At 46.1% G+C, this 21,813-nt stretch overlaps 1 protein-coding gene across 5 annotated transcripts in view; it reads left to right on the forward strand.

Moving 5' to 3' along the window:
- The window catches only part of ASTN1 (astrotactin 1), a 448,149-nt gene that overhangs the window by 293,610 nt on the left and 132,726 nt on the right, over positions 1-21,813 (forward strand). For all 5 annotated transcript variants that reach the window (XM_078392393.1, XM_072998206.2, XM_078392391.1 and 2 more), the window contains 2 exons: positions 16,664-16,768; positions 18,735-18,923. In XM_078392393.1, the coding sequence (XP_078248519.1) occupies positions 16,664-16,768; positions 18,735-18,923 (294 nt within the window). The remainder of the gene's footprint in view (positions 1-16,663; positions 16,769-18,734; positions 18,924-21,813) is intronic.

Below are 21,813 nucleotides of genomic sequence, written 5' to 3' on the forward strand. Positions count from 1 at the left end.
CTGGTGTGGGCCACGTCGCTGTGACATATCCCAGTCACATGTATTTATGCCACCATGTATTTATGCTGCCACCAACCATTCCCTATAAGGAGTCACACAGACCAGGAATGGATTTTAATAAACAAAAGTACAAGGTTTATTGAAATAACAAACAGGATAAATAAAAGAATCAGGTAAATAGGATAAAGTAACGTGGCTTATTCTCACTCATACAAGCATACAGTTTGGTTCACACAGAACCTTACTTGAAGCACAGACCCTGAACCTATCAGTTCTGGCTAACCAACAGACACCTGAACCTATCAGGTTGGTACTCTGACACACAGTAGTACCCTGTCTGACACACAGACTCCCACAACAGCTTCTTCTTCCCAGCTGCTGCTTCGTCACAACCCAGTGTCTCTCAGTATCTCCTCAGTGTGTCCTTTAGTGTGTGTCTCACCACACAGGCTTCACATATTTATACAGTACAGCCCCTCCTCCTGATGTCCCGCCTTCCACTCCCCATAGGATGGAACTTTCCCTCCAAACCCATGACAGACAGGTAACATCAGTGCTGTATGTAACACCTCCCCTCTTTATAAGTTGTTTTGTAGGGGGAAAGCTAAGGTGCTTTTCACCAAAAAACAACCTGAATAAAATACACAACAACAATTATACATACCATATAATACTTACTTATCCTTATACTCTAAGTTAACCATAGCAATTATGCATTTAAACATTTACCATATACATTACATCAATTTACCTTTATTCATACAAACCCAAATTCAGAAAACAGGTACATTAACTTTTTGTCATCATTATATACACATATAGTCCATGTTCTTTCGCCGTCTTCATTCTTCAGGTCTCCTTGATAAGGCGTCAGCAACACAGTTCACTGACCCTCTGACCACCTTCACTTCAAAGTCATAGTCCTGTAGGTTCAAAGCCCACCTCATAAGTTTGCTATTGTGGGTTTTCATTGTCTTTAACCATTGCAATGGTGAATGGTCAGTACACAGAACAAAATGTCTTCCCCAGATGTAAGGCTTGGCCTTCTGGATCGCGTAGACTATGGCCAAACACTCCTTCTCCACGGTTGCCAAATGTCTCTCACCTTTTTGAAGTTTCCTACTCAGGTAGGACACTGGATGCTGGTCACCATTCTCATCCTCCTGGCACAGAACTGCTCCTACCCCGCTGTTAGACGCATCGGTGTAGATGATGAACTCCCGGCCGAAGTCTGGAGCACGCAGGACAGGATAGTTGATTAACGCCTCCTTCAACCTCTGGAACGCCGCCTCACAGTCGCTGGTCCACGGGATGCGGTCATCAGCCTTCTTCCTCGTCAGATCGGTCAGCGGAGCCGCAATCTCGCTAAACCTCGGGATGAACTTTCTGTAGTAGCCCACCAACCCAAGAAATGATTTGACCTTTTTCTTGGTGTTGGGTCTAGGCCAATCACGAACAGCTTCTATTTTGGCCTCCAGGGGTTTTATCACTCCTCCCCCTACCATATGACCCAGGTATTTTACTTCTGGGCTACCCAGCTGACACTTGCTGGCCTTTACTGTTAGCCCTGCTGCACTTAACCTCTGCAGCACTAACTCCAGGTGTATCAGGTGATCTTCCCAGGTATTACTGAAGATCCCTATGTCGTCAATGTAGGCCACTGTAAAGTCACTGAGCCCTGCCAAGGTCTGGTCCATCAGCCTTTGGAATGTGGCTGGTGCATTTCTGAGACCAAAGCTCAGGACTCGAAACTCATAGAGACCAAAAGGGCTGCAAAATGCAGTCTTTTCTTGATCCCTGGGATCAATTCTTAATTGCCAATATCCCTTTACCAGGTCCAATGATGAGATGAACCGACAACCCCCTATGGTTTCAATCAGGTTGTCTAGCCTGGGCATTGGGTAGGCATCAGGAGTGGTTACACGGTTTAATTTCCTGTAATCAACACAAAACCTAATGCTCCCATCAGGCTTGTCCACAAGGACTATCGGAGAGGACCAAGGACTAGAAGAGGGGACGATTATGTTCTCCTTCAGCATCTCGTCCAGCTCCTTCCGCACCTTGTCCCTATAGGGTCCCGTTACTCGGTATGGGGATACTGCCTGCGGGGGTGCATCCCCTGTGTGGATCCGATGCATCACTCCCTTCACTATCCCCGGCTTGTTGGAAAACACCTGTTGATATTTACTAAGCAGCATTTTTAGTTCTTGCTGCTGGTCTTGGGTGAGTGCAGGACTGATCTTTACCTCCTCTGGGTTGTATTTTACTTCCCCTCTACCCTCCCAGAAGGGTAATTCAGCTTCCTCACTCTCAGCTGCTTTTATCGCGAATAAAACCCTCTGTTCCCCTCTGTAGTAGGGTTTTAGGGCATTCACATGAACCACCCTCCTTGCTTGGTTCTCCTCCTGCTCTATTAGGTAGTTCAGGTCTGACAACTTGGAAATGACCCTATATGGTCCTGCCCATTTGAGCTGCAGTTTATTCTCTCTGCAGGGCCTAAGCCAAAGCACTTCCTCCCCTGGGTCAAAGTGCCTCTCTCTAGCTTTGTGGTCATACCATGTTTTCTGTCTGACCTTCTGAGCTTGCAGGTTTTCTGCTGCCAGCTCTAGATTTCTCTTTAGGTCATTCATCAAGGTGTCTATGTATGTCACAACGTCTTGTGGGTCATCCTGGGTGATCTGCTCCCAATTTTGTTTGATCAAATCAAGGGGCTCTTTCACCCTTAAGTGTGCAGCAAACATGTCAGAGTGACCCCTTTGTAAGATCATGGGGCGATACTTTTCAGGTACCACCAGCTGACTTCTGATCCCATCTCCCCCTTTTGAGACATTCCTCAGGGTCTCTCTATATAAAATCCCCTTTTCCTCCAGAAATCTCACTGGGGTTTCAGGTGTTAGCTGGGCGTCAGTCACCTGTTCAAAACACTTTTGGAGAGTGGCGTCTGCCTTCTGCTCCTGTCCAAATCTGCTGTCTGTGGTTAAGGTTTCCACCACAGCTTCTGAACTCCCCTCTGCTTCCGTCTCTGGCTCATCATTACCCCCCTGAACTGTCCCTGTGGTGGCTTGTGAGCGTGTAATCACTAGCACCCGTTTCACATGTTCAGCCAGGTCATTTCCCACGAGCACGGCTGCTGGCAGAGTCGATGAAATCGCTAGCCGCCAAGCTCCCCTCCAGCCTTGAAAGTTGACAGGTACCTCTGCTACTGGCAGAGAGATTACCTGCCCCTCAATCCCTGCCACCTTTATGCTCTCATTTGGGATTATAAACTCCCTAGGAATAATATCTGGATGGCACAGGGTTACCTGGGAACAAGTGTCCCGCAGCCCCCTATACTGACGGTCAAGTATTCCTACGTCCACCCCGGCTGTCTCAAACAACTGAGAATCTGTTTTCACCAGCAAGCAGCGCTTTACCTCTATAAGAGGACCATTTTCCTCAGCCTGATCAGCCGATGTAACTGTCCCAGACTGAGTAGCCATGGCAACAGGCTCCCTCAGTGACACTGAGCCTTGCTCTTTCTGGACACAGAACACAGCTTTTGGCTTGGTCTGACTAGAATCCTGAGGCACCATTCCTTTTAGCTGCTTTAATTTCTCACACTCTGAGATTAGATGACCCTTTCCCTGACAGAAATAGCATTTTCTGGTGTATTTTGATTCTCTCTCCTCTTGTTTTGGTTTTCCCTCCAAAATCTGAGGTCTTAGTTTCATGTCTGAGGGCTTCCCTTCACCATGGGCCCCTCCCCCTTGCTGGCTTTTCCCTTTTATTCTCAAATCCAGCTCCTTTTGCTTGGCCTCAAACTCAGCCCTGATCTGTAAAATTTCTTCCTCAGCCCTAGCTTTTATCTCTTTTACTTTTTCTTCCGTCTTATCTCTGATTTCTTTTAATTTAATGTCTTTTTGCTGATTATATTTTTCAAGATCTTGCTCACTTTGTCTGGCCTGAGCCTCATACTTTTCTTTCTTTGACATTTCTTCCACTGATAAATTGTTAATAAACTTATTTAGGAACTTCAATTCTAATTGTACCATTCTAATTTGGAGTTTCAGTTCCATCTGTTTGATCCTCATGTCCATTCCCCTTGTCTTGGCATCTGCCTCTGCCTGACTGATTTCAGCTCTTTCTTTTCTTCTGATTTCCATTTCCCTCACCCTCAGTTCATTCTGTTGGGCTAGGATCAATTTTCTGAGTTCTGGGTTCTGCTCTCCTGTGCTGTCACCCTGCACTGAGCCAAATTCATCCTCAGAACCTCGGTCAATCTGGGGGTCTTTCACTTCACTCATGTCTGCTACTTGGCTTCGAGTCAAGGGCATAATCCCCCCTCAGAACAGGCTGCTTTAAAAAGTCAAGCCTCAAAATAAAACGACCACTTTTTTCCTCTTGCCTCAGAACCAGCTTTCCTATAGAGATTGCTGCTGTTCTTCAGCACTACTTGCAACAGTATCGAGTCAGAGCCTACCCCCCTCTGCTGGGCCTCTCAGCTGGCAAGCTAGCTCACTGTTGCTACGCAGTTTTGCCTCAGCTTTTTCCCGCCAAAACTAGGCTGCCTCAGAGCACCTTAATCTAAGTCTCCCCAGTTGGCACGTTCTTCTACTAGCGCACCTCCCCGTGAGGTACACCTAGAAGATTACCTACGCGCCTCAGACTGTCCCTGACTAGACCCCCCTTGCTCTGGGCACACTTGCCAAGGCTTTGCTGGACCGCTGGACAACTGGACCAGTCGTATCCCACACGCTGGACACCAATCAATGTGACAAACCCAGACCTACTGGGATATGTCACACAGTTACACTAAGCTGCCACCAACCATTCCCTGTAAGAAGTCACACAGACCAGGGATGGATTTTTTAACAATAAAAAGAATAAGGTTTATTTTAAATACACACAGGGTAAATAAAACAATCAGGTGAATAACATAAAGTAACGTGGCTTATTCTCACTCATACAAGCATACAGTTTGGTTCACACAGAACCTTACTTGAAGCACAGACCCTGAACCTATCAGTTCTGGCTAACCAACAGACACCTGAACCTATCAGGTTGGTACTCTGACACACAGTAGTACCCTGTCTGACACACAGACTCCCACAACAGCTTCTTCTTCCCAGCTGCTGCTTCGTCACAACCCAGTGTCTCTCAGTATCTCCTCAGTGTGTCCTTTAGTGTGTGTCTCACCACACAGGCTTCACATATTTATACAGTACAGCCCCTCCTCCTGATGTCCCGCCTTCCACTCCCCATAGGATGGAACTTTCCCTCCAAACCCATGACAGACAGGTAACATCAGTGCTGTATGTAACAGTCGCCACTGCCACCGCTTGCACTTCACAGCCTACACACAGCCGGTAGTCACTTATTCAAATTCATTATCATAGGCATCCTTCAGTCTCGAGAGATTATGGTAATATGCTATGTATGGAGGATTTGGAACAGCGTCTAGTGTTTTGACGCTGTACGCGAAGCTGGAGGATAGGCTGTTACCCAAGCAGCAAATCCCCCCTCTCCATGTCACTGAAATAGTCAAATGGAAAGGCAAGAGCCAATACAACTGGTTTCAGCAATGTCGCAGGAGTTGACAGAATGACACGAACTGCCTCTGGGACTCCGGCTCCGGATTTTGCCTCAAGGTTAACTCCTGAAGCCTTTTCCATCAGTGGACATAATCTCTCAAGACTGAAGGATGCCTATGATGAATATTTAACCAGAGAGTAAAGCTGGAGTTTATTTTGCCAACGCACACTCAAAGGTTATTCATATTAATTCAACAATTAATAAGTAATTAAACAGCACCCTGGGAGGGAGCCGATGCTACCCTCCCTTCCTTCAGGAATGCTCGAGCCTCGATGACACAATCCAAATTCACAGCCAACAACGGAGCTCTTTCTCTCTCGATGCCAGAAAAAGAAGAGGGTGGCTAAAGGGGGGAATGCCCCTTAAATAACTTGGTGCTCCCCCCTCTATTCCAGCCACTATCGTGATACCTTAAGGTCTTGCGCTATCCGTGGGAGAGAGGCAAAAGGTGAGCTGCGCTGCTGAAGCCTCAGCTCGGCAGCACCTCCAGCATGTGCTGGGTCTAAATAATGAATGTTCAGGAACCCAATGAAATACTACTTCTTAAGCTTAATTTACAGTACAAATGCATCAGAATGAGCTGTTAGACTCCTGAGATAGTAGAGTGGGTTGTAGAGCTTCAGACATCAGATGGGAGATATCATTTTTGAATGTTCCCTCATCAGGGAACAAAAATCCCACAAATAAAAAAAAGCATCACCTTTTTCATTTCACTCAATGGATGTGATCTGCCACCTGCTGCCTGAAATGGAGGGATAGCACCCAAAATTCTCTGCCTGCCTGCTTGCCCACCTGTTTCTCCCTCTCCCCCTCTCTCCCCCTCTGTTTATCTCTCTCCCTCCTGTCTCTCTCACACATGTACACCCTAATGGGGAGGCAACACCTCAAAAGGAAGTTCAGAAGGAGGAGTGTTATTGGGATATGCTCAATGTGGTTTAACCTGTCATCTTTTTCAGGTTCTATACAATCTTATATACAGTCTTGTTCCACAATCTTGTAGCAGCAGTTTATTTGAGGCAGGTTTCTTCAAAGAATAGCTATCAAACGCTAATGCAACATGGTAGTGAAATAGTATTTTCCTCATGTCTGAATAAGACAGAACATGAAATCACACTGAATAGACCATGCTAGTTTGGGTGCTTTTGAGCATGGTTATGAAGCTTTACTGCTCATTATGCCATGCATATGCATGTACATGTGTGGATCAGCAACTGAGTGAATTGGTAGAGAACCTAAAATGGTAGCGTCAGAGGGCATGGCATTAGGGATCCTGCCCCATCATAGTGGTATGATTGGAGTCATGATTAGGTGGAAGGTTCTGTGTAAGGTGGGGTGGGCCATCCCCTTTTCACATTGGCTTGAGGTACTCAACATTTCTGATTTCTAGACAGCAACCCCTGACTCCTCCCCTCCAGCTGCCTTTCACAGGCCTGAGCCTCCTCAGTGCCTTTATGCCCACACCTCTTGACAAAGGCTAAAAACTGGAAGTTCCTCATGGGAGCATATAACTGAATGCCCACTCTGGTGTGCATGGAGACAGCTCATTAAAAATGTAATTAGTGGAGAAATTAACATCGTGGAGCCATGCCTTTGGGAATGACCTTTGAGGGGGGAAAAAGAGGGAAGGAAAAGAAGTTTGTTATCTTCAGAAGCTGAGACTAAGTTGGAGAGAGAGAGAGAGAAAAAAAACCAAGCATAAGCAAATTCCCTTTCAAGTTATGTTTTTAATTACTGAAGAGTTGCTGACCCACAGACCTTTCTTTGGTATAATTAGTGCTTCTCTTCCTCGCTTCTACTCTAAAACAAAGCCTTCTTGTGCTGCCTACACACATTTTTTACCTCCTCCCACACCTGTATTGCAGTGTATGCTGTCTGAGGCTACATTTAATTAGGCATCTTTTCTAATTAAGCATGTTGGGAAGTTGGGCTGCTTAGAAGCAATTTGGGCTGCTGTCACTTGGGAAATAGAATGAAGGTAATTGGCCATTATGTAGCACATGACTGCTTTTCTTGTTTCAGGAGCAAGGTTTGTAAAGTCTAAGAAACAAGCATAATCTCAGAGGAATTGAATAAAATCAAGGCAGACCCAAACAGGAATGGTCTATATGTCTGATAGTGGAATAATATGTATTTTATTCTGCACAAACCACAAACTGTAAAGAAAGGCTCTTATATGTTGCAGTTTGCCAGGTCCTCTTGGAACCAGCTGTGTATACCAAGCCCATTTCCATGGAACATTTGAATCTTAGTATTATATGGGGTGGGAGTGAAGGAATCTCATATCTCTATAGAATGTTGATGTGAATTACATTGGTCTGAAGGTTGGCTTTTGAAGAAAGGGCAGTGTACACTCATATACCCGTTGCCAGCTTGTTTAGCAGAATTCAACTGCAAGAATTTTGGTTCCAGGTAAGGGATGATGGTGCATGTGTGTGTGATTCTTTATCTCTGGGTGCAGCCAGCCTCTGGTGCTACAGAGCTAGCAGTGGCTGGTTCTCTGGCACAAACTCCATGGGCTCAGTTTCAGGAGTTAAACATGTAGGAGCTTTATTTGCAGTTATAACAGGGTTTATACTGTCCCTGAAGAAGGCTCTGGATGACCAGCCTGTCCCTTCCTCCTCCTCCTCCTTTCCTGTTCAGGATGACAGATGGGCAAGGCTCTGCTGTCAGTTGGCAGTTGCCCTTCGAGCTGAGGAAAGACGTGCCGCTCCATCTGGAAGCAGCAAATCCTCTGGGGTGTCAACTCAGGACTTGTCTCCTTTTTCTTCAGTCGCCCAGCTTCTCAAAGCCTTGTTTTCCCTCATTTTTATCTCGCTCCTGGCTGCTCATCACCAAGTGATTCTCTCTCCCCAGCTGTCCCTTCCCCCCTTCCTTCTGCTTTGTCATGAGTTCAGCCGAAGAAGATCTGGAATTGGAGGGGTTAATTACAGCTGAAGAGAATGCTGGGCAATCAGAATCGCAGGCAGCTGAATCACCACCAGATTCTCCTCCCCCAGTAGCCAGAGTGAGGTAGAAGCTTCGGCAAGGACTCATGACACAAAGATCCAAAGCCCGCATGAATGCTTCCCATAGGAACATCAGGTCGACCAGCCCTGAGTTTTAGCAGGATGAGGTGTTTAGAAGACTGCTGTTGCTATAAAATCTGAACCCAGAGACTTGCAAGCTTGTGGAAGCATCAAGTCAACACTTTGGCTCACATCCATGCTCCTACTTATCCTGGACCCTGTTATCTGGACTCTTGGCTTTGGACTCTGACTGCAGACTACGGTTTGTGTTTTGGCTTTGACATTTTGGTATCTGCTTTGCATCTACTGGACTTCTGATATTGGACTGGTTTATTCAACTGTTAGCTGTTGAAGCCCCCTGGGAACATGACAGATTGTTTCCACCCCACACTCTCTCCACAAGATGGAGGGAGAAGCAAGCAAAGGTTCTGGTCAATTGAATGCTGTACTTACTCAAGTGCAATTTCTTACACAAACGGTGGCACAGCTTCAGCAGCAACAATTGCAATCCCAGGCCAACGCTGCTTCCCAGGTCAAGTGCCCTGTGATTCCTCCAGAAAAGTTTGGAGGAAAGGTGGAGGAGTTCCCAGCATTCCTGGCACAGTGTAAACAGTATATTGAGCTGCACGCTAGAGAATTTCCCACAGACAAAACCAAGGTATGCTTCATAGTCAGCCTTCTCAAGGGACAGGCAGCTAAATGGGCTACTCCTCTACTCCTTGCTCCTTCATCCCTGTTAACCAACTACAAGGGCTTTTTGGACCATATCTCAGCAGTCTTTGCTAATCCCTTGCAAGCTGCTACTGCCAATAGGAAGATTTGGGTCCTGAAACAGGGTAAGGGTTCAGTTTCCCAGTATTCCACTAAGTTCAGACTCTAGGCTCAAGACTTGCTCTAGAACAGTGGTGTCCAACCTTGGCCCTCCAGATGTTCTTAGACTACAGCTCCCAGAAGCCTTCACCACCACCCCTGCTGGCCAGGATTTCTGGGAGTTGAAGTCCAAGAACATCTGGAGGGCCAAGGTTGGACACCATTGCTCTAGAATGAGGCAGCTCTCATGGAAGGGTTGGCTGATGATATCCTGGATGAGCTGGCGCATGTAGACCAACCCAATATGCTGCAAGGACTAATCACACTGTGTCTTCACATTGATGGCCGCCTAGAGAGTCAACACCTAGTATGGAGCGGTTCCCATCCCTCGCAGCCACCCCCAACGCCCATTAGCACTGGACAAGAGAATTCTAAGCCCATGAGGAAAAAAACCCGATGCCGTTCTCAGAATCTCTGCCTGTACTGTGGGGGAGCAGAACACTTCGCTTCCGGCTGCTTGGCCAAGTAGTGCACCCCCGGCTCCGTGCTACCATCATCAGTAAAAGATTTGCCCCATGTCTGAGTGGACCCCCAGACATGGGGCACTTAGCTGAGTCCCCTCAGCTAAGATATGTTAATATCTTGGGTCCATTCCTTGTGCCAGTGAAACTTTGCTTACCGGATAGCGCTGGCTGTTTGTTTATGCCATGCTTGATTCTGGGACCGACCGCTGTTTCATTGACACGGCCTTCGTGAAACAACACCAGATCCCTGTACAGGACAAAGAGACCCTGACCCTAGTTGAGTCCATAGATGGGCATCTCCTCCAGTCTGGCCCGGTGACCCAGGAAACCTATCCGATTATTCTCCAGATCCAACACCATCAGGAGCAACCTAGAAAGAAAGAAACCTAGTTTGGTGGCGAACGAAATTGGCAATTATAGGCATGTCGCCAAGGTTTCTTTCATGAGCAAAGTGGTCGAGAGGGTGGTGGCTGACCAGCTTCAGGCACACTTGGAGGAAACAGACGCCCTGGATCCATTTCAGTCGGGCTTCAGGCCGTGCCATGGTACAGAGACGGCATTGGTCGCCCTGTACAATGACTTGTTGAGGGAGGCCGACGGGTAAAATATCTTTGTTGGTCCTCCTTGACATCTCGGCGGCCGTTGATACCGTCGACCACGGTATCCTCCTGGGGAGGCTCTCTGAGTTGGGCATTGGTGGCTTGGCTCTGGCCAGGTTCCGTTCCTTCTTGGAGGACCGACCCCAGAGAGCGCAGCTTGGGGAGAGTGTTTCGGCCCCATGGAGCCTCAAATGTGGGGTTCCACAGGGGTCGGCTATCTCCCCAATGCTGTTTAACATCTATATGAGGCCGCTGGGTGGGGTCATCAGGGGGTGTGGAGCATTGTGTCATCAGTACGCTGATGACACCCAGCTCTACACCTCCTTTGTACCAACTGCAGGTGATGCCGTCCTGTCCCTTCAGTGCTGCCTGGAGGCTGTACTGCAATGGATGCAGGAGAACGGGCTGCGGCTGAACCCGGACAAGACGGAAGTCCTGAGGGTGGGTGCCCCTGTTGTGGGCGGCCTGGGTAACTCTCTCTCATTTGGGGGGGTGGCCCTGGCCGCGAAGAGTGTGGTTCACAGCCTGGGGGTACACCTGGACCCGATGCTCACCATGGAAACGCAGGTGGCGTCGGTTGTCCGCACTGGCTTTTTTCATCTTTGGCGGATTGCCCAGCTGCGTCCTTACCTAGACACGGGGGCGCTCACTACCTTAGTACATGCACTTGTAATCTCTAGATTAGACCACTGCAACGCGCTGTATGTGGGGCTCCCTTTGAAGCTGACGCGGAAACTTCAGGTGGTGCAGAATGCGGCGGCCAGACTCCTCACTGGAGTGAGAAAACACCATCATATCTCTCCTATTCTGGCCAAGCTGCATTGGCTGCCCATCCGTTTCCGCATTGACTTCAAAGTGTTAATGCTTACATACAAGGCCCTAAACGGTTTAGGACCTTGATATTTGGCGGAACGCCTGCTCCCACCTAGATCTACCCGGATCACCCACACGAGCCAGGAGGTGAGGTTGAGGAGCCTAATGCCGAGGGAGGCCCGGAAGGAAAGAACACGAAATCGGGCCTTCTCGGCGGTGGCTCCTCACCTCTGGAATAACCTTCCTCCAGCGATTCGTGCGGCCCCTACGCTGGGCACATTTAAGAGTCAGCTAATATGTTCAGGCCTTCCCTCCTGTCAACACTTAATTTCTTTCTTCTTCTCATCTATTTTTTTTTTGTGTTATTATATGTGGTGCTGTTTATTTGTAAAATTTTTATGCTTATTGTATACTTTTTATGGAAGCCGCTCAGAGTGGTCGATCTGACCAGATGAGCGGGATATAAATCAAATTAACAACAACAACAACAACAACAACAACAACAACAACAACAACAACAACAACAACAACAACAACTATAATTCAACATTCCATGTATGCCCCACTTTCCGCTCATTTTGGGACTTTCCTGGCTCCAAACGCATAACCCCCTAGTAGACGGCACAAGGGGAGTTGAGCTTCAGGGATCCGTGTCTGCATCTGGTTCCACTGGCCACTGGCTGCAGCAGGACCAACAGACAGTCCCATGATACCTCCGGAATACAGGGACTTTGCTGATGTTTTTGAGGAAAAGGGGGCCAACCAGCTATCCCCACATTGACCCTATGATTGTGCCATCAATTTGGTGCTGAGGCACCCCTTCCTGTGACGCGGATCTACCCTATGTCTGAACCAGAATCCGTGGCCTTGTGGGCCTTTCTTGATAAAAACCTGAAACTGGGATTTATCCGACTGTCCATGTCACCCGTCTGCACCCATTATCTTTGTCCAAAAAAGGGCGGAGAGCTCCGCCTCTGCAATGATTACCAGGCCTTGAATAAAATAACTATTCTGGACCGCTACCCCCTGCCATTGATCGGTGAGCTCCTGGATCACCTTAAGGGGGCACGGGTCTATACCAAGCTGGACCTCCACGGTGCCTACAATTTGGTGAGAATACATGGAGGCAACGAGTGGAAGATGGTTTTCAGGACTCGTTATGGCCAACATGAATACCTGGTCATGCCTTTTGGCCTGACCAATGCTCTGGCTGTCTTCCAGCAGTCCATGAACGTCATCTTCCGAGACCTGCTTGATCGCTTTGTGAGCATCTATTTGGATGACATTTTGATTTACTCCTGAGACCCCACTCAGCACACAGAACAAGTTTGTCAGGTCCTACAACGACTACGAGATCACTGACTCTATGCCAAGCAGGAGAAGTGTGAGTTCAACCTGCAGGAATTCGCGTTCCTAGGCCACATTGTGTCACCCCAAGGGATCCAGATGGACCCAAAGAAAACAGAAGCAGTTCTGACCTGGCAGAAGCCCCAGAACTGTAAAGATGTGCAACAGTTTCTCGGCTTTGTGAACTATTACCACCAGTTTATAGCAGCCTATGCAGACATAACCACGCATGTGACCCATCTCCTATGGCCCAAAGAGCCATTTCTTTGGACTCCGGAGGCAGACCATGCCTTCACCACCCTGAAAACCCATTTTACAACCAAATCAATCCTGCGTTATCTAGATCCCCAACTACTGTTTACTGTGGAAATGGATGCCTCCAGTGTTGCCCTGGGTGCAGTGCTGTCCCAGCGGCAGGAGCCCTCACAGCCACTGTAGCCCTGCGCCTTTTACTCCCAGCAGTTCACACCTTCAGAATGTAACTACACCATCTGGGAGCAGGAACTCCTGGCCATCAAAACCGCTTTTGAGGTCTGGAGGCATTACCTTGATGGAGCCCATCACCCCGTCAAGTTTTGACTGACCACTGGAATTTGGAACACTTGCAGACAGCCCGACGCCTCAGGTGGAGCCTCCTCTTCTCACGGTGTGACTTCCACATTACCTATATCCTACAGACCCAGAATCAGAAAGCTGATGCCCTCTCCCACAAACTGGAATATGCGGTATCACCCTCCAAAGAGTCTCCAACTGCACCTATCCTATCACCCTCAGTCTTCGCAGCCACTACAACCCGCTTGTCCTTGGCTGAGAAAATCCAGGCCAGCCAAGGTCAAGATCCCTGGGCCAAGCAACGCTTGCAGGAACTCCAGGGGGGCCCTTTTGAAGACTTTGCTAACCACTAGGGTCTCCTATTGCACCCAGGGCGCCTGTATGTCCCTCCAAGACCATGATGAGCCAACATGCTCTATTTGACCCATGATTCCCCTCCTGCAGGACACTTTGGTCAATATAAGACACTGCACCTACTCACACTGGAGTTCTGGTGGCCCTGGGTTCACACTGACGTTGCTTGTTATGTCAATTTCTGTGAGGTTTGTTGTCAAGCCAAGGACATACCAGCCAAACCTCCAGGGCTGCTACATCCACTACCCACACCAGCTGGCCCTTGGGACACAGTATCTCCGGACTTCATTACTGACCTCCCACAGTCACAAGGGTGCATTCTGGTAATAGTGGACCTGTTCACCAATATCAATCATTTTGTCCCATGTCCCAAGCTTCCCACAGCTCCTGAAACAGCTCAGCTTTACCTTCAACATGTTTTTCATTTACACAGACTCCCAACAGACTTAATTTCGGATCGTGGTTCCCAATTCATCTCCCGGTTCTGGCAAGCCTTGCACACCAGTTTAGGTACCCAGGTGCACTTATCGTCAGCGCACCATCCTCAAACAGATGGGCAGACCGAGTGTACTAATGCCACTCTTGAACAGTACCTACATTGCTATACCTGCTATCAGCAAGATGATTGGGCTACATTGCTACCCCTGGCTGAGTTTGCCTACAACAACGCTATACATTCATCCACAAAACAGACCCCATTTGCAGCCACCTATGGATACCACCCTCATTTTTACCCAGTTGTCCTGCCATCAACCAGAGTTCCTGCTGCTCACACTCATGTACGTGAGTTGCAGGCTCTCCAAGGTTACTCCGAGAGCAGCTTTAGCAAGCTAAAGATGCCTACAAGACAGCGGCTGACAGAAAACGGCAAGAAGGGCCACCTCTGAAACCAGGGGACCAGGTCTGGCTCTCCACCTGTTATCTACGCTGACCTGGCCAGTCACACAAGTTGGACCCTTGGTTTGTGGGGCCTTATTTAATCACAGATCAAATAAAGCCTGTTGCTTTTAGGTTACAACTCCCAGCCACTCTCCGTATTCACCCAGTTTTCCATCGGTCCCTCCTTGTCCCTGTTGCAGCACCGGACCCTGCCTGACCTCCACCCCTGGCTCCACCTCCACCTATTTTGGTTGATGGCAAGGAAGAATACGAAGTTCATCAGATCCTAGACTCCCGAATCCACCCGGGAGGCCTTCAGTACCTTGTGGACTGGGAGGGCTATGGCCCTGAGGATTGATCATGGGAAACTGCAAGTAACTTACAGACCCCCGACCTTGTACAACAGTTCCATGCCTCCTATCCTGATCGATAGCTTGTAGAAGCAACAAGTCAACGCTTTGGGTCGCATCCACTCTCCTACTTACCCTGGACCCTGTTCTCTGGACCCTTGGCTTTGGACTCTGACTGCTGACTATGGTTTGTGTTCTAGCTTTGGCATTTTGGTATCTGCTTTGCATCTTCTGGACTTCTGATATTGGACTGGTTTATTGGACTGTCGCCTGTTGAAATCCCCTGGGAACGTGACATGCTTTAGCCTTTTTCCATAGCTGAGGTTCCCCAGCCATCTTTGACTATGGAACAGCTTGCTGCCAGAGATCTGCCTGGCACCCTCACTGGGTGTTTTCAAGAGCCAATTAAAAACTTGGCTCTTTAGGCAAGCCTTCCCTCCTGCCAATACTTGACTTTTACTTTTCTTGGTTTTGTTGTTTATTCCCATCTTGATTATAGTATTATTGTAGATTTTAATTGTTGTTTTTAACTTGTTTGTGCACAATATATTGTGAGCCGCAGTGAGTAGACTTCTGTCTAGAAGGGCAGGATAAAAATCCAATAACAAATAAATAAATCTTGAAAGTCGCCCAGCAGCTCATACTGAGCATTCTGGATATCTGACTATACTACCTACCTAGAACTCCTAAATGTTGGGAGTTTTGTTTCAAGGGGGATAATTGAAGCTTGCAAGCCCACATCATTGCCACATGCTGTGTATACCCATGACCCTTGGCATAGATATAATGGCAAATTTTTAACTACAGATTCTTCCCAAATCACAACCTCAGTGAGTCTAAAACGGAGGAAGCTGTACTGATGCATATCTACATCTCTATCCGCATCCCCCCTCCAGATAGGTTAATAGATTGATAGCTCCTAATAGATTTCCTAGCCTTTGAGGTGCCAGATAATTGCATTTGTGAAGGCTTTCCTGGCCTGGATCTAATGGTTGCTGTGGGTTTTTTTTTGGGGGGGGGGGCTCTTTGGCCGTGTTCTGAAGGTTGTTCTTCCTGATGTTTCGCCAGTCTATGTGGCTGGCATCTTCAGTTTGAAAACAAACTGCACCAGAGCACAGAGTGCTACTCCAGTCCTCTGAAGATGCCAGCCACAGAGACTGGCAAAACGTTAGGAAGAACAACCTTCAGAACACGGCCAAAGAGCAATGAAGAACCCACAACAACCACTGCCAGAGAATTCTTTGTTTCTTCTGCAGTAGAGGAACACAGTAACCTCTTTGAAAACAGGCATTGGTATAAGTATAGCACACCACTCACACTCATACACAGAAGCAGCAGCATATTACATAATTAAATAATCTAATAATGATTCTGTTTTCCCCCAAGATTTTCTAATTACAAAGTACGCAGAAGTATTTTATCATTTTTTTACTTCCAGTGATGTTCTGGGACTGTGTAGTTTTTCCAAGTCGAAATAGGCTGGGTCTTTTTCCAGGAGGCATGGTAGGGAGTCCCGCTTCAGATTCCTGGCTCCACAATCAGTTGGTTCAATCTGCTGGGCTATCCAGCCAGCTACATGGTGTAATACACAGTTTATTTTGATTTGCTGACACTAATGCAATAATGAGATCTGGCCAGGCTAAGTCAAATATTTAGTGCTAGAACAGAAACATCTCTCAATAACATATTTTTGCTAGGAAAACCTACCCCATTCCCAGCTAGTCATCCCAGCCAATTAAAAAGTCCCAGTGTGTTGTCCCTGTGAGCCCTGGTTCCACTACAATCCTTGGCTGTGTGTTTTTGTGAATCTGCTGGTTCCCTTTGGTGAAGCCATGTTTACCTTTTCTTTCCTGTCATAGGCATGGTGAATTTCAGTGAGGTGTCTGGATATCCCCTGTTGCAACACTGGAATGTGCGTTCTGTCATGTACCATGTTCGGCTCAACCAGCTGACTAACTCCCAAGGTATGTTACATCCATCCTCAGATGTGAGATGTGGGTTTAAGATTATAACAACCACTGAGATTAATTAGGGAAAGTGTTAAGGTGATTTAAAGGGCTCAGTCCTGGCTACATTCCTCCTAATTCTCTCCACACCCAAGAAAATAGAGAGTAGACCTAGAAAAAAAAAGGCAACATGTTTGGGCCAGACCTTGATAGCTGGAAACATCCCATGGCCTGACTTAGCCCATGGATTTTATCAGCATTTTGGATTTCAAAGACAGGGATACACAGATCAGCCTGTTGATTCATCAACATGGGATTCTTGTAGAACTTTTTCAAATGTGTTTCTTCACAAAAATGGCATTTTAGTAAGCATTTCACTCTAATATATATTAGAATTATGTTAACTTTAACTTTATATACATTTTGGTACATACTTTGATCTGCAAAATTTGAGAAAGTGTGATAGTGGTATTCTAATCTGTAGATTGCTGTAAGAAGCATGAATTAGGAGATTTTTTTAAAAAAAAAAACGCATATAAACATTAAGGTATTTCCTTCCCAGGGCTATATGCCTCTAGCTTTGTACTTATAGCTCCTGAGTACCCTTAGTCATATGATCAATGTAGAACAAGATAGGTGTTTACTAGAGATGGGGACAACTCACCATTTTGGTGAGTCGTCCTGCTTCGTGAGTCGTCAAAAGTTGACAACTCATGAAGCACGAAGTTGCCCCCATGAAGTGATGAATAATGAAGTTATTTGTCGATTTGTGCGGGGGTTATTTAAAAAGGTAGGGTGAAGAAGGGGTGGGGGTAGACTGTGGGGGTGGCTGTGGGATGGCTGTGTGTGGGGTGACTGCCTATCAGCTGCCGATCAGCTGATCGGCGGCTGGTAGGCAGAAGGTTTTTTTTTTAAATAGGAAGGGGGTGTCGGTGGGGTGGGGTGGGGGCTAAGGTAGGGCTGAAATTTCAGCAGCAGGACCTTTAACGCAGGTTACAATTGCACTTTCTGGTGTTGGTGGGGAGTTGGTATTGGTCTCCTACCTTGATGGTAGCATTAAATATGCTCAGTACTGACCTTTATCAAAATTTGACTTTTGGACACAAGTGTTTTTATAAGAACAGCCAACTGAATAGTGAAAGCCTGCTGTTGCTAAGGAAATATATTTGTTCCTTTAAAACAATATTAATAGCACACAAGCATAATTTTTGTTGTTCGTTTTCACTGAATACTATAACTTGAGATCATGGTCATCCATAGAAGTGGGTTCAAAACAGATATAAGAATTTGCTTCTTCATTTGGTTCCCCTTGAAACAGTCCAGTTGTGTCTGACTCTAGGGCTTGCTCCTCATCCCTGTCTCCAAGCCGTAGAGCCAGCATTTGTCCGTAGATAGTTTCTGTGGTCATATCACCAGCATAACTAGACACAGAACTCCATGCTCTTCATACGACATACAATTAGACAAATCATAAAATTGACTGGCACAATGTGTGGCAATGGCAAAAGGATAAATTGAAAAAAAGTGATTACATCCTTCTATAGAGACCTTTGGGTAGTGTGGGTGGCATATAAATTAAACAAATAAATAAATATAGAAGACATGTTTGTCAAATGTTGATAACCTTGATGGATAAATGGAACCTCCATGTGGAAGAGCAGGGACTGTCTGAGTATCTGGCACTCAAGAGAAACATCAACCAATTGCTGTTGCCTTCAGGTCCTACCAGTACACTTCCAGACCTTGCATCGAACCCAAGGGAGCTTGATGTATTATACCCCTCCAAGCATTTGCTACTTATTCTGATTTTGGCTGTCATGGGGACAAGTCAGTCCCTATCAGAACAGGAGGCTAGATGCAAATATTTCTAATTTAATGAATCAGTCTTTGTGTTTTCAAGGAGGGAGTTTCTGCCACACTCCTTCTCTGTCCCGTCTACCTGTCCATCTTAAACTGCCATTTGCTGTCCTTCTGTCTTCTGCAGCATTCAGTAATGCTCTTCATTCTCTGGATGGAGCTACATCCCGAGGAGATTTTGTGGCTCTCCTGGATCACTTTGGCAACCACTACATACAGGAAGCTATCTATGGCTTTGAGGAGTCCTGTTCTATATGGTATCCCAACAAGCAGGTTCAAAAGCAGCTCTGGCTGGAATATGAAGACATCAGCAAAGGTAGGAGGGTTACAGCTGTTGTTCTATTTAACTTCAGAGAGAGAGTTGCAGAGAATGGCAGATACCAGCTGTGAAAAAAATCAGGTTAATTATCTTCTGTTGCCAAAAAGGTTCTATACAAGGAATACATTATATAGTTATGTGAAAAAGAAAGTCCACCCTCTTTGAATTCTATGGTTTTACGTTATCAGAACTCAATAAAAATCATCTGGTCCTTAGCAGGTCTGAAAATTAAGTAAATATAACCTCAGGGGAACAACATCACATGACATATTACACCATGCTATGATTTAGTTAACAAAAATAAAGCCAACATAAATACACCCTTACTGCTTCCTAAGGGATTAAGAGGCTAAGTAGCAGTCAAGTGCTGTGAACCAAATGCCTTAGAGTAATAGATCATCAGCAAGTGTGACCACCTCTATAAAAACCAAAATTTTAGCAGTTTGGTGGTCTGTAGCATTCAGGTGTGTGTTAACACAATGCCAAGGAAGAAACATATTGCCCAACGAGAACAGAACTGTAAGCAGTGAAGGGTTCATGCTAAGCCTGATGAAGTGGAATTTTCTCCACAAAAGCTTGCAATTTGCTTGATTTCTTAAGCGGTCTAATAAAATACATCACCCATACTTATGTTTGTGTGATCTTGAGGACCTCATAGCCTTTTTCTTGTTCTTTCTCAGGAGTAATTTCCCTTAAAAGTAACGCTTCAAGGCATCAGGGAATCACTCTAGCCTGTCCCCTGAAGTAGTAGCCCTTTTCCTAGAGCAAGATGATCCACTTTGAGCACAGATTGGGGTAGTGCTATTGCTTATGTGTCATGTGATTGCCAGGAAATTGCTCAAACCAGACTGTGCCACAAGCAGTCCAAACTGCAAGCTATATATGTCCATAAGATCACACCCTCACTGTTTCATTATGACCATAAGTGGCAAAATTCAGCTGGGATATTTGGAGCATGTACCCAAGACAGGTTCAGTTTGCCCTAGCAGGCCAAATAAGATGGCTACTGTGGCACAACAAAATCAGAGATTCCAGGGTGTTGGGGATGAGGATACAACCCTCCTGCCTGTGGCGCCATTTATCTGGTCACACAACACTACCTCTTCCTTTTTTTAACAAGAAGTAGCAGCATCTCAGTTTTCTTTTGTTGAGTCACACACGTTGTCTGCTTCCATGCAGCTCAGAATGCCTTCTATAGCAAAATGTCAGACTTTTCTCAGAGTTGCAGTTAATGGGCCATACCTGCCCTCACATACTCAGCTCTTCCTATTCTCCATTGTCTTCTAAACTGGTGATGGAAACACTTCAGGATTAGAGGACGTGGTTGGTTTTTGACTAGAATCATAAGGTCCACCAAGTGGAGTCACATTTAAAGTGGCAGAGGGACAGACATCCAGAGAATTCAAAATAAGCAGACCTTTTACCACCTGTTTAGCAGGGAAATGTTTTTGTATGGAAACTGAATTTATGGTTTCAGAATTCTATGATAGAGTGTGAGTGCTGTCCCATGAACTACAGTAGGAAATGTTGAGTACCTCATTGAGGTGGTAAGAACACCTGAACTTCCAACTATGAGTTTCATTTGAGAACTAGGTGTGGTACACATTCTGACTGCTTTAAATTCACTGGGACCTCTTTTGAAGGGATAATCTCTCAGTCTAATGTACCTCACAGGCTTATTTAACAATAAAGTGTAGGTGAAGAATCCATGGATGCCTCTCTGAACACTTTTAGAGTGATATCAATATCCTTTGTGAATTGTTCTGGGCATATTAATTGTGCTTGCATTTTTGGTCTGGGTTACACATCTGGCCTTTCATATGTTGTTCTGCAATTTTGCAAGGTCTTCATACAGTTTTTATACAGAGTCATACAGACTGATAGTTTTTGTCATAGACTGGAGAGTGTCTTTCTTGGACTACAGCTGCTGGCTGGGGGATTCTGGGAGTTGCAGTCCAGAGGAGTAACTTTTTTCAGTACCTATGTTTTGAATACTGTATTTGAATGGCTGGATCAATATCTGGCAGAGGCACTTAATGGATTGTCCATTCTAAATTTAAACTAGATGATTTTCCAATGATTTCCCAAACTACTTGTGACTCTACAGCAACATGTAAAACAATGGCTGGGCAACATCTTCTCAATTGAAAAGTGCCTTCAAGAGATGATGCTCTAGAACAAAGAAGTGAAGAGAGCATGGTGCTTAATCTTTCAGCTGCTCGCCTGAAACTCCCCCCTCCTGCTTGTCTTACCTACTGCTCACTGATTCCCCTTTGGGTATTCCAGGCCCATTTTTACTATGACAGTATAGCCTGAAAACCCTCTAGTGGTACAGGCGCTGGAAGGGCATTTCAGGGCTTGTACCACTGCAGGGTTAAGCAGGGTTAAACATTGCATTCTTGAGGATGCATTGCAGCAGCAACAGCAAAGGTCCTCTTCAGCTCTCATTCCATGTGGCTGAAACCAGCTCCGGTTTTTGTGTATAACATTACTTAGTAGAATTTACTCCTGCATTAGCTTTGGAGATGTACCTGAATTCACTCTTTTCTTATATCCTACCTGCCCACCTGCCTCCATCAACACTCTGCATCAAGCACTTCTAACATGCAGCATTTTCTGCTTTTCATGTTTCAAGCAACAGCATTCATAACCTCTCTGTTTCTTTAGATCTCACATTTTCTCTTTTCTTTGTACTGCATTTCTCATTTCAGTCTCTTTTCAGTCCTGTCACCTGCCACACTCTGCTTCGCTTTCTTTCTGTATCCTTTCCCCCTCAGTGTATGTCAAGAGCTTTATATCGATTGAAAAATTGCAAGAGAAGAACCATTCTCTGTCACTGCTGCTTTCTCCCTGGAGCCTACTAAACAGCAATTCAAAGCTCTCCTAA

Source organism: Pogona vitticeps, chromosome 4 (assembly GCF_051106095.1).
Source record: "Pogona vitticeps strain Pit_001003342236 chromosome 4, PviZW2.1, whole genome shotgun sequence".
Taxonomy (NCBI): Eukaryota; Metazoa; Chordata; class Lepidosauria; order Squamata; family Agamidae; genus Pogona; species Pogona vitticeps.